Source organism: Nannospalax galili, unplaced genomic scaffold (assembly GCF_000622305.1).
Source record: "Nannospalax galili isolate Female #2095 unplaced genomic scaffold, S.galili_v1.0 scaffold1488, whole genome shotgun sequence".
In the NCBI taxonomy this organism is placed as follows: domain Eukaryota; kingdom Metazoa; phylum Chordata; class Mammalia; order Rodentia; family Spalacidae; genus Nannospalax; species Nannospalax galili.
Window position 1 is genome coordinate 1,001,636 of NW_008358859.1, and position 13,000 is coordinate 1,014,635.

General features: G+C 52.0%; 1 protein-coding gene across 1 annotated transcript; it reads right to left on the reverse strand.

The window, feature by feature from the left end:
- Positions 1 to 5,835: 5,835 nt before the first annotated feature.
- Hes2 (hes family bHLH transcription factor 2) lies at positions 5,836 to 8,191 on the reverse strand. Its single transcript, XM_008822412.2, has 4 exons — positions 8,034 to 8,191; positions 7,851 to 7,946; positions 7,558 to 7,657; positions 5,836 to 7,468 (listed from the first exon to the last, which is right to left on the reverse strand). Exons 1-4 carry the CDS (start codon positions 8,076 to 8,078, stop codon positions 7,206 to 7,208), a joined length of 504 nt encoding a protein of 167 aa, XP_008820634.1. The 5' UTR covers positions 8,079 to 8,191; the 3' UTR covers positions 5,836 to 7,205.
- Positions 8,192 to 13,000: the final 4,809 nt, after the last annotated feature.

Genomic DNA, 13,000 nt, shown 5'->3' on the forward strand with positions numbered 1-13,000 from the left:
CAGCACTTGGGAGGCAGAGGCAGGCGGATCTCTGTGAGGTCGAGGCCAGCGTGGTCTCCATAGCGAATCCAGGCCAGCTGAGGCTACAGGGAGACCCTGTCTCAAAAAGACCAAAAAAAATTTTTTTAATTAAAAAAAAATAAGTAAAATGTTAAAATATTTGGGGATGGAGAGATGGTTCAGTGGTTAAGAGCACTGGCTGTTCTTGCAGAGGACTGGGTTTGGTTCTCAGCACCCACATGGCAGCTAACAACCATCCATAACTCCAGTTCCAGGGGATCTGGGCTCCTCTTCTGACCTCCACAGGCATTGTACATGGATGACACAATACACTCATATACATAAAATAAAATAAATAAACAAAATATTTAAAGGTATGTACCACTATGTGTCACTATGCCCGGCTATTCTTATTTTTATGTGTTTGTGTGTGTGTGTGTGTGTGTGTATGCACATGAGTGTGGGAGTGCCCATAAAGGCCAGAAGAGGTGATTAGAGCCCTTAGAGCTGGAGTTACAGGTCATTGTGAGTCACCAGATGTGGATGATAGAACAGAACTGGGGTCTTCTGAGAGAACAGCCCATGCTCGTAAGCCCTGAGCCATTATCTCTCTAGCCACTGAACTGTGTGTTTTTTGGTTTTTGGTTTTTTTTCTTTTTGAGACAGGGTCTCCCTACAGCCCCAGCTCACCTGGAATTCATTATGTAGACCAGGCTGGACTTGAACTCACAGAGATCCACCTGTCTCTGCCTCCCAAGTGCTGGAACTACAGGCATGCACCACCATGACAGACTTGAACTGTACGTTTCTTCTGAATCTATTTTGTTCACATTTTGGCAGTTCTCCCACATGTTCTCCATGGATCTTAGAGGTACCAAGACACTTTCAACATGGTTTTACAATATATGAAAATGTCCTTTGCATGTTCTGCCCTCCTGCCCTCACCCGTGTCCTGTGGTAACACTGTGTAATGCAATAACAGCAGTTGGAAGATCTGCATCACATCAGATATCACATAGTGTTTTCCAGATGATCAATGCAGGATGTTGCCCAATCATTTGGGATAATATAGCCATTCAAAATGCAAAGTGGGACGGGGATGTAGCACAGTTCGTAGAGTGCTTACCTATCATGTAAGAAGCCCTCTGTTCTACCTTTGCCCTACACAAATTGGGTGTGGTGGCACATCCTATAATCCCAGCATTTGGGAGGTGGAGGCAGAAAAAGAATGAGTTCAAGAGAACCTGGACTGCAGGAAACACTGTCCTCAGGGCTGGAGAGATGGCTCAATGATTAAATCCCAGGCTTGGTTCCTCACACACAAATGGCACCAAATGGCAGCTAAAAACTGTACCTCCCATTTCAGGGGATCTGGTGCCCTCTTCTAGCCTCCTCAGACATCACATGCATGCATGGATGCACTTACATACATGCAGGCAATACACTCATGCACATAAAAATAAGCTAATCATTGGGGCTGGAGAGATGGCTCAGCAGTTAAGAGCACTGGCTGCTCGTGCAGAGGACCCGGGTTCAGTTCCCAGCACCTAAGTCAGGCAGCTCACAGCCCTCTGTAACTCCAACTTCAAGGATCCCACATCCTCTTCTGGCCTCCTAGTGTGTGTGTGTGTGTGTACAGGCATGCACACACAAATAAATATTTTTGAATCTATAGGAGGTAAAGAGATGACTCAGTGGTTAAGAGCACTTGCTGCTCTTGCAGAGGACCCACATGACAGCTCACAACCATCAAAAACTCCAGTTTCAGGATAACTGACACCTTCTTCTGGCCTCAGAGGACGCCAGGAACACATGTGACGCACAGACATGAATGCAAACAAAACATACACATAAAATAGAAATAAATCTTTTTTAGACACCTATTTTGGCCAGGCGTGGTGGCACATGCCTTTAATCGCAGCAATCGGGAGGCAGAGGCAGGTGGATCTCTGTGAGTTCAAGGCCAACCTGGTCTACATAGTGAGTTCCAGGACAGCTGGGGCTACAGGGAGACCCTGTCTCAAAAAGACCAAAAAAAAAAATCTATTAAAAAAAGGTGGGGCTCCGAGCCCACCCTCTACAACAGAAGCAGCAGTGGGCACGTGCTCAACTTTGGGTCTTTACCCTTCACTCCCAAGGATCCCCACTTTCCCTGTGACCATCCACCGGTCTCTGCTCCTTGCTGCCCCCCAGAGGCTTTCCTATGACACGACAGCATGTATGCGGTGGGGTGTGTCCTCTAGGCCTTTCTCACGCTCCTGAAACCATTATTCACACTTTATTAGAGCTGCTTTAAGTGCCTGCAGCTTTGCCAGGGCCTCTGAATACCCCGAGCGAAACTAGTTACTCACTTGGGAACCCTCGGAGGGTGGCTTCCTTCTCCCGGACATCACATGCCCAGACAGCTCTGGAAGGGGTGGGTACAGCCTCTGTGATGTGCTGGCAGACACACAGAGGAATGCGTTCACTCAGCTCCCCAGAGACTGACACACTTATAGGCAGCCCCCATAAGAATTAAGGCTTGGGAAAATAATGCCACAGGCTGTGTTGGTTATTCTCTAGAACAGCTGTAACAACCTGTCATGTCTCTGAAAAGTAAATATGCAAAAGGTTCAAAATAAGTAAAGAGTCAATATGGCCTAGATGTGAGCCTGAGGGAAGAGTCCAGATTCCTGGTAAGGAGTGTGAAGCCCCAAAGAGAGGCTTGTGCCCTCCTTTTGGCTATCAGACTAATGAAACAACGCACCCCAAGAACTTAGACTTTCCTCGGGAGTCTAATGATGGGAGAAGGAAAAGCCTGGAGTCTGGTGCCAGTTGGAAGAGGATCTTGTGTCCTGGAGAGAGTCCAGAATGTTCTGACAACTTGTCAGACCACCTTGCAGGAGACAGAAACAGCACTGGAGAGGGACCACACCTTGACAGGACTGCTTAGCAATGCTTGCCTCTTGCCCTCTATTTAGACACTATCCTCATGTTAAGACCCCAAGATGGACCAGGGGTGTCACTGGATCTCTTTACCTCTCTTGCCAATGTGGCCACATTGAATAAATCTCCTTTTTCTGCTTTTCACTATGTGTTTCTTTTTAAACTTTTATTCATTATTTTTGTGTGTGCGTGCCTGTTGCCAGAGTTGCATGTGGAGGTCAAAGGTTATCACTTTGTGGAATTTGTTATCTCTGTCCACCTTTAAGTGGGATCTGGGGACTGAATGGCTAGGGCCTGTACCCTCTGAACTGTCCTGCAGACCCCACTCTTTGTTGTAATTAGCTCATTTGAGGACAAGTGGCTGAACCTGGCTTGTTAGGCTGTGACTGACAGCTCCAGTTACAAGACCACAGTTGAAGCTGGGCACGGTGGCGCACACCTTTAATCCCAGCACTCGGGAGGCAGAGGCAGACAGATCTCTATGAGTTCAAGGCCAGCCTGGTCTACATAGTGAGTTCCAGGCCAGCTGGGGCTACAGGGAGACCCTGTCTCAAAAAGACCCGCCCCCCCCCATAAAACCAAGACCACAGTTGACCTTTCAGCCCTGCCATGGACAGGGACTGTTGCAGATGCCCCACATGTGAGATGCCTCTTCTATCCCACCTCAGGGGAGACCCACAGCACAGAGCAGGCTTAGTGAAGCTCTTCATGGCCACGGATTCTTCCAGACATTTCCTGCAGTTTTTCTCTGCTCCATGCCAAGTGAGCTAGTGGGACTCCCATTTGGAGCAGCTCTGATTGGCAGGAAGGCAGAGCAACGTGGAAACTCCATGAGAGGCTTTATCCATGGCAGCCTGCTCTCTGTCCTCACCCTCATGGAATTCCCTGGTGCCGGAGAGGGCAGGTGGGGGCCTGTTGAAGTCTTGGTCTCCTCGGTAGCATACATCTCAGCAAAAGTGAGGTCCTAGACAGCCCAGCATACTTGGGTCATAGTCATTCCTCCCATTGGATTTATTTCCTTATAAATATCTATTCTTTTATTCATTCATTCATTTTATTTATATATGTGTTTATTTGCCTACATGAGCTCAAGTACACCACATGCCTGAAGGAGCCCTCAGAGATCAGAAGATGGTGTGGATCCCTGGAATAGGACTTATGGGCAGCTGTTAGCCATCACATGAATGCTGGAAGCTGAACCCGGGTCTTCTGCAAGAGCACCAAGTGCTTTTAACTGCTGAGCCATCTCTCCAACCCTGTCTCCCACTGGATTTATGAGCAATAGACATGAGGGCCTTTTCTCCACCTGATACAATGGCCAGACAGGAGCTAGATGCAGTTGTGCAGCCACTTTAGAACAGGCATCCAAAAGAGCTGGTTATTGAATCAGGTATGGACTTGTTAGGATCATTAATTGCCTCTCTGGTTTGCTGGGCACGCTGGTACGTACTTGTAATCCCAGAAATGGTGAGATGGAGGGCAGAGACAGGTGGGTCTCTGGAAGCTCTCTGGCCAGCTAGTCTTCTTGGTAAAGTTCTAGGCCAATGAGGGAGCCTGTTTCAAACAAACTGTAGCAGCACCTGAGGAACGACACCCAAGGTTATCTTCTGACCTCTATACACATGTGTACACACACACACACACACACACCGTCTCTCTGCTTGAACTTCTCTTACACACTGAAAGAGTCTCACTGACCTGCTGGCCTTGGGCCATCAGATGGACCTCTGGGTACAGCGAGGGGGCTACCAGGAAGAGGTACGCAGTGTCTAATGGAAGATGATTCTGTTGTACCTGTTTCACCACCCTGGCTGGGGACACCAGCCTAGACCTTCCTAGAGCCCTAGCACATTCCACTGGGAAACTGGCTTCTTGCCTGGGGCCCAGAACCTCGCCTACCTGGGCATGCCAGGGCTGGGATGGCTGTCCAACTCAGGTTCTCCAGAGCACCTGACCCTGTGAGTCACCAGTCTATTCACACATACACCACTCCACAACTGCTTGCCTTGGAGCTTGATTTGGGACCAGGTCAACACACACGTCACAGAACTAGGGACCAAGGTGGACAGTGAAGCAAGAAGTGGCAAGTACAGTTCAAAGGAGGTCTGTGGTCTTCAGTTCCCACAGAGTTTAAACCTGTATTGAGGGTTGGACATGGTGATGTATGCTTTTAATCCCAAAACTTGGCAGGCAGAGGTAGGAAAATCTCTCTGACTTCAAGGCCAACCTGGTCTACATAGTGAGTTTGAGACCATCCATAGTGAGACTCTGTCTCAAAAAAATAAAAAAATAAAACACCAGGTTGCACACGCCTTTAATCCCAGCACCAGGGAGGCAGAGGCAGGTGGATCTCTGTAAGAATGAGGCCAGCCTGGTCTACATTAGTGAGTTCTAGGCCAGATGGAGCTACAGGGAGACCCTGTCTCAAATAAATAAATAAATAAAGTAAGTAAATAAATAAATAAAAATAAATAAATAAATGGGACTGGAGAAATAGCTTGCTAGCTTGATGGCTCAGTAGTTAAGAGCACTGGCTGCTCTTGCAGAGGACCTGGGTTTGGTTCCTAGCACCCACTTGGTGGTAATAATTGTTTATAACCTTAGTTTCAGGGGATCCGATGTTCTCTTCTGGCCTCTGTGGGCATTGTACAGCACGGACACTGGCTTTTTGAGATGGAGTCACTCTGCAGCCCTGTTGGCCTGTACTGAGAGTTCTTATACGTGGGAACAAGTGTCTTCTTTCTCCTTAGATCCAAGAAGAATCTCAGAGCCCATTGGATGGGCTTGGTCCAGGGGTTACCTGCTCCTCAGTCTCTCCACCAAACTCAAAGTTACATTTGTGCCCTGATGGAACAAATATTCAGGCGACCCAGGACCTTAGGGGTAGCAATGAAGACAGAAGCCATCCTGTCCAATGTTCAGCACTATGTGGGCTAATTACATCATCTCTTCATTAACCCACCATGTTTATTAAACATTTTGACACCACTGTGTACCCAGTATCTCAGGGACATGGAAGTACATTCTGTTCTAGCCCTGCCCTCCAGGGGCTTACAGTCTAGTCAGCTGGGCCTAGCACAGCCTGGCCGGGAGCCTGATGTGCTTTTCTTTCTTCAATAATGCCTCCAACTTCCCCTACCCCCTGCCACTCAAATCAGTGCCCAGATCATCATGCGTTTGCATGGCAGAGCTAATTCAGTGACTGTCCCTTCCCTGATCAATCTGTCTTCTTGGGCTTAATGTATTGGTTCCCAGTACAGGGTGCTAGGCAGAAATCATAACCGTCCTGCAATACTCAGCAAAGCCCCAGGTAACAATGGGACTTGAACCCACAGCGGTTCACAAATTCTCCCAGCTTCCCAGAGTCTTCGAAGGCCTCCTGGCTTCTATGGGGGGAAGAAATAGCTCCAGAACAAGTAGCTTCTAGTAACCCTGTCTGTCTGAGTTCAGGGAGTGGTTTACAGGAGAAAGCCAGACAAGGCGGTTCTTGTTACTTAATCTGTTGATATCTCCTGAATTCCTGCCATTCCATGCTCAACACTGGCTCCATCTCTGCTCAGATCCTCCAAAGTAATGAACTTCCTTGAGGCCACAGGGCAGCCTAATTCTTCCCCACCCTTTCCTCACACCTCAAGAGCACCTGGCCCGGTGTGTGGGAGAAATGGCACTTGGAGGGCCACATAACGAAGCTCCCACAGCAGGCAGCACAGATCTTTGGGCAGCCTAGGAACACAGGAGATAGTTGCCTAGCCCTACATATCCTCTGTCCTAGTGTTCTGCAGAGCCTTGGGAGTGGTCAAAGCCCCCCAAGTCTTTGCTCTGTGTGCCTGGAGGTTCCCAGGCCCAGCCAGGCAGGAAGTACATCCAGGTGTGGCTGGAAAGGCAGTGACCCATCAGAGCAGGTGGCTACCCCTGGCCCAGGTGAGCTCCAGGACCAGACCTTGATCTGCTGCCAGGCAGCTTTGGTTGGCCGAGTACCAGAACCTCTTCTACAAGTTGGGTCCGGGTTTCTTCCTCACGCTGCAGACACTTGGTGTTTCTCCTCCTGCCCAGACACTCCAAACCTGGGGTGAGGCAGAGCAGCTCCCTTATCTGGCCAGCTGAGTCCTTGAGGCCTTCAGTCACCCACAAGAGTCTCAGCATCCGGTTCTGCCTGGGTGTGGTTGCTAGACTGTATCCGAAGGCAGTGAGAGAGCCGCAGTCACCCCCGAGAGCTTCCTTGGTCAGGTAGGCCGTCCAGGTTCCTGCTAACCAGCAGAGTGTGTGGACCAGCCAGGGGGCTACCAAGGCCTCCAGAGGCCAGGGCTGCCAGGAGGCACAGGCGGTGAGGGCACAGGAGCCGGCGCAGGTGGTGGCATCTGTGAGGACCCGTCAACTGAGTCCCCAGCGCGCCAGCCGTCACAGGTGGTGCTGGCGGTCCTCCGCCGCAGGTGCTCCAACAGGCGCGCGCTCACCGCAGGCTCCAGGATGGTGCAGGCTGGCAGTACGCGTGCGAGGCGCGCCAGACAGGCGCGGTAGCCCTCCAGGTAGCTGTCCAAGGGCTCTGCGGGACAGAGAGCAGCCTGAAGTTCAGCGTGGCGTGCGGGGTGCCGGCTGCAGGGCATGCAGCGAGAGGGGCGCAGGATCACTTACCAGCCCCTACAGCGGGGCAGGAGGACGCAGGCTGCTCCTGCAGGAAGCGCACGGTCATTTCCAGGATGTCTGCCTTCTCCAGCTTCGAGTAGTTGGACGTCTACGCCGGGCCAGAGCGAGAGGAACAGAAACCAAAGAACCCCCAGCAGCTGAGCGCCGTGCACTTCCAATCCACATGCGCGCAGAGCCGACCACAGTGACCTTCGGATTCCCGGTGTGGGGGGACCACACCGACCCACCCACCCCGGGACCCTCCATCTCCATGCCCCCCGACCCAGTACCCAGACACTCACCTCCGCGCCCAGCAGGGGTAGGACCAGGCCCTTGAGCTGGCTCAGGCTCTGGTTGATCCGCGCGCGCCGGCGCTTCTCCAGCAGCGGCTTCAGGCTCTGCGGGACCGAGGGTGGGCGCAGAGGCGTAAGTTTAGTTGGATGGCGAACTCCTCCCCGTCCCAAGGCCCTGCTCGAGGCTCCTACCTTGCGCAGCTCTGCCGCATCCCCTACTCTCCTAGGCAGTCCCATCCTCCCCGGGAAAGCGGCAGCCCCTGAGGGTCCCGTCTGGCAGGTGGAGGAGGCTGGCCCTTGCTGTGAGGCAGAGCCAAGAAGCAAACCCCCAGCCCAGTTCGAAGCCTGGCCCCAGCTCCCGCCAAAGAAGAGTGCGCGGCGCCCGCAGCCCCGGCTTTAAGGAGGTTGTGTCCCTGCTCCGCCCCGCCCCTCGGCGTCCAGCGGCCCGCCGCCCCCACCTCCTGCCTTTGTCCCGCCGCAGGGTGGGGCTGGAGAGGACCAGCCAGGGACGTCCCCAGGGATTCCGCGCCGGCCTTACGGGTCCATCTGCGGTGGGGTCGCTGGGATGCGGCGGCGCTGACCCCCCCGGACAAGAAGGGTGGCTGCGGCCAGGCCTCCCCCGGTTCTGGCTGCCCCGCCTCCCTCCTCTCCAGCACCTTGCGGCTTCATTGAGGCCCCAGGGTGCTTACTTAGCGCCCCTCGGAGCCCCTCCCCAGGGATGCAGCGGACGCAGAACTGCCGACGCCGGGGCCTCAGGGAGAGTCCACAAGACTTAAGACTCGCTCCACCAGCGGAGCGGAGCTGGACTTGGAAACCGAGGCCGGGCAAGGTACAATCTTTCTCTGGCCTGGGCCCGGGTCACTGAACCCCTGGCTCTAAGCGCTCCATAAAAAACCCTGGCAGCTCACAGACTTAAAGATCATCTGGTTCCTGCGCCCTTGAAATTAGAAAGGCAACCTGAGCCCCCCGCCCTCAAAGAAAACGCAACCCAGGGTCCTCTGAGTTTATGTTCAACTGACTTCGGACCCCTGATTCCACCCGTGGGACAGTCAGGGTCACGTGACAGGCGAGCGGGGCGGTCCTGGGTGTTCGCCAGGGCTGCTGGCCTCCGCCCCAGTGGGCCGGGACACGCCTCCGCGACGCATGGCCGTTGCTGCAGCAAACTGGCAGGCGTCCCCCGTCCATCTGCTGCGGGCTCCCCTCCCTCGGCCGGCTGGCCGGACAACCGCCACCTCCGCGGACCGTATTGGAAACTGTTGAGAACCACAGTACCAAAACACTGGAAGGCACCTGCGGGGCTTAGACAAGGCAGGCTCTGTCCAGGGTGCTGGAAAGACCCCTCCTTCCTGTCCTGATCCTCGCTGGCAGCCCCAAGTCTCTTACAGTTCTCCCCCAGCAGGGGTGGAAAGCCCTGGAGACCATGAGGCCAATCAGTCCTACCAGGACGGGGAGGGGGCGGCTAAAGCAGCCTGGGAAGGGGAGCTCACACCCCCCCTCTTTTTATCTGGCATGCAAGGCCCCATCACCAACAGCCATGGAGTACTATTCTGTGCAACGTCAGGCCCAAATGTTTTTGGCCCTCACTTCCACCCATCCTTACGACAGTTCTAATTATGAGAATTTGTCCCAGCAGGGCTCAGGAGTGCTGAATTCCTGGTTCTCACTTACATTTGAGTCCAGCATGCCTAGGGATTAACTTCCAATGTATTTAATTATTATTTAAGCACTCAAAAAGGATTTGTAGGACGGGAGAGATGACTCAGTGGTTAACAGCGTGCTCTTGCTGAAGACCTGAGATCAGTCCCCAGCACCCACATCAGGTGGTTCACAACCGCCTGTAACTCTGGCTCCAAGGACTCCATCTCAACTCTTCTGGACTCCTCCGGGCCTGCAGTCCACAAACCCACACACAGACACTCACATGTACACACAGTTACAAATAAAGGGGCTGGAAAGCTGGTTTAGCAGTTAAGAGCACTTGCCCTTGCAAAGAACCTGGGTTCAGTTCTCAGTACCAATATGGTGGCTCACAGCTGTCTGTAACTCCAGTTTAAGGAAACCCAGTGCTCTCCTTTGGACTCCACAGACATTGCACATGTGTGGTACACTGACATATATGCAGGCAAAACACTCTTAAAATAAAAATAATAAATCAGGCAGGTGTGATGATGCACACCTTTAATCTCAGTACTGGGGAGGCTCAGGCAGGCAGATCTCTGTGAGATCAAGGCCAGCGTGGTCTACATAGTCAAAACAAATGAACAAAAGATTTGCAGAGTCTCCTCCCCCTAGCCACATACACTGGTTCACTTAGTTCTATGCCCCCAAGCCCACCCTGCACTGACCAAATCCCTGGGGAGAAATTGATACTAGCTTCTAAGGGGAGGGGATAGAAACATCCCTCTCCAAGGCTGGGGGGCAAAGAAGCAAACTCCCTTTACTGCATCATATATTTCAACTTTAAGTCTCTCTACCATTTCCGCCTCCATGACCATGAAGAATTTTTTTATCTATTATTTTTACTTTATGTGTACCTGTATTGTGCAATGTCCGAAGAGGTCAGAAGAGGGCATTGGATCCCCTGGAACTGGAGTTAGTTATGGCTGTTAGTTGCCCTATGGGTGCTGGGAATTGAACTCAGCAAAAGTGCTCTTAACCACTGAGCCATCTCTCCAGCCCCCAACTGTGAAGGATTTTAACTAGGTAATTCATTACTTCCTTCAACCAAAGGATTCTGGGAGTTTGCTGGTGACTTGGAAGATAGAGTCCTTCTGAAACAGGAGAACTTGAGACGGTAGGGTATTGTGGTGTTCAGAGTGTGAGGTGCAGGTTTGGGAACTAGGACAACTTGCTGTACCACAGGGATGCAGGGATGCGCTCTACCCCAGTACACCCTGCCCTTGGGAAATGTGCTAGTCCCTGGTGAAGGGTGAAGACTGAAAACATCTCACTCAGCTCTGCTGTGGTTCAGGGTGAGCCCAGCAGAGGGCTGAGAAGAGACCTTCAAGGGAAGGAGCCCCTAAGCTCACACCTGGAAGGAGAGAGTCAGAGGGCATCTGTGAGGAGAGGGAACCCACTCTTACATGCGGAGGGGGAAAAAAAAAAAACCACAGCTGGACAGCAATGTTCACCACTTTCCATCTGTGTCAACTTGGGCTTTAAAAGAGAACTGGAGAGATGGCTCAGGGGTTAAGAACACTGGCTGCTATTGGAGAGGACCCAAGTTCGAGTCCCAACACCCACACGGTGGCTACGAACCATCCTTAACTCCAGTTCCAGGGGAATCTGAAGCCCTCTTCTGATTTCTGCAGCATTGCATGACATGGGTGCACTCACATACATGCAGGCAATACACTGATACACATAAAATAAAAATAAAGTTTAAAAAATTAAATTAAATTAATAAATTAAAAAAATTAGGAAACAAGGGGGCTGGAGAGATGGGTCAGTGGTTAAGAGCACTAGCTGCTCTTGCAGAGGGCCCAGGTTTTATTCCCAGCACCCACATGGCAGCTAACAACTGTCCAAAACTCCAGTTCCAGGGGACCCGATGCCCTTTTCTGACCTCTGAAGGCATTGCACGACAGACATGGGTGCACTTACATACATGCAGGCAACACACTCATAACATGGCAGCTAATAACTTTTGGTAACTCCAGGGGATCCAACAGCCTCTTCTGTCCTCGGTGGGCATTGCACAACACGGGTGCACTTACCTACATGCAGGCAAAACACTCATACACATAAAATAAAAATAACAAATATTTTTTTTAAAATAGCTGGGGATGGTGGTACACATCTTTAATCCCAGCACTCAGGAGGCAGAGGCAGGCAGACCTCTGTGAGTTCAAGGCCAGCTTTGTCTACATAGTGAGTTCCAGGCCAGCTGGAGCTACAGGGAGACCCTGCCTCAAAAAAATTTTTTTAAATAAAATAAAAATATATATAATAAAAATTAAGAAAAAATCCTCTTGAAAGGATTAACAACCTGAGTGAAGAGCTTGGCCCTGTGCCTGGTACATGGTAAGGCTTCCATACATGTGACTCTTGATGGCAGGACTCTTGAGAGCTGCTGGGGAGGACAAAGTGAAGTTGGAGGACCTCAACAGTCCAGTCAGACAGCCCTGGCCTCCGGAAATCCGAGAAGTTGGTCAGCAAAAGTGTAATGTCACCCCTGCCTTTATGTTGCTATCGGTGGGACGAATTCAGAGGCATTTGTAGGACAGGTTCGACATGGGACCAAAATCTTGCAGGGCTCCAGAATTGCAGGACTTTTAGTCATAGAGACACAAGGGGAGCAGAAGCCACTTTATAGTTCTGGTACTCCAGCCATTCGCCAGTGTCTGGATGCACTTGCCTATCAGGATATGCCAGATGAGCAGAACTCCAGGGAGCAGCAAGCACGGCTGGAGCGCTTTCAGGAATCCAGAAACCCCTGGGCAGAGGTCACCCATCTCAGCGGCCACAGGTCCCATCAAGGATGAGGCTTGATAGAAGTTGTTGGAAATCCACCTGACCAAGCAGGTTGCAGTGGCTGGAGTTTGAACGCACCGAGCATGCCGCCACCAAGTGGTGGAAACAGGGAATGGGGTCTGAGAGTGCAGAGAACCAACTCCGGGAGACTCAGTGCCCAGACACAGCACCTCCCTGGGTGGTGAGAGATAGTGGGTCGGTTGGGCTCCGCTGAGGATGGGAGCGGAGAGAAAGAGCACAAGCTATTTCAAGGTTGCCAGATAGGCTTACTGGGCTCCCACAGCTATGCAGCCCCACCCGCTTCTGGGAGCTTTACCCCACACCAGCAGGCCTTGCCTCCTCCAGCTCCCTTGACCTGGTTCCAGCCAAGCCCCAGGGCAGTTTGACCCACGTGCGCTGACCCGCCCTCGCCCTCCAGCGCTTTTCCGTGCCCTTGCTCTTGGTGGCGGTGCCCTCCCCCCACATGAAGGCGTTGAGACATCTCCCCCACTTATCCACCAGCCCTCACGTCCTTCTTTTCGTCTCCTGACTTGGCAGCCTCAGCCCTTGACCCCCATGGTCCTCCCATCCCCCATGCCACCCAGGGTGATCTGAATCCTCCTGGTTCAGATGCACACAATTCTAAACCCACTAAGAGACTACCTTCCTTCCTTCCTTCCTTCCTTCCTTCCTTCCTTCCTTCCTTC

What these genes read in the sequence shown, in the direction of transcription:
- Hes2 (XM_008822412.2), bottom strand. Translation starts at nt 8,078, where the DNA reads ATGGGACTGCCTAGGAGAGTAGGGGATGCGGCAGAGCTGCGCAAG. An exon ending in ATGCGGCAGAGCTGCGCAAG is followed by an intron (nt 7,947 to 8,033) that starts GTAGGAGCCTCG and finishes TCGGTCCCGCAG; the next exon opens with AGCCTGAAGCCGCTGCTGGA. An exon ending in CTGCCCCGCTGTAGGGGCTG is followed by an intron (nt 7,469 to 7,557) that starts GTAAGTGATCCT and finishes TCTGTCCCGCAG; the next exon opens with AGCCCTTGGACAGCTACCTG.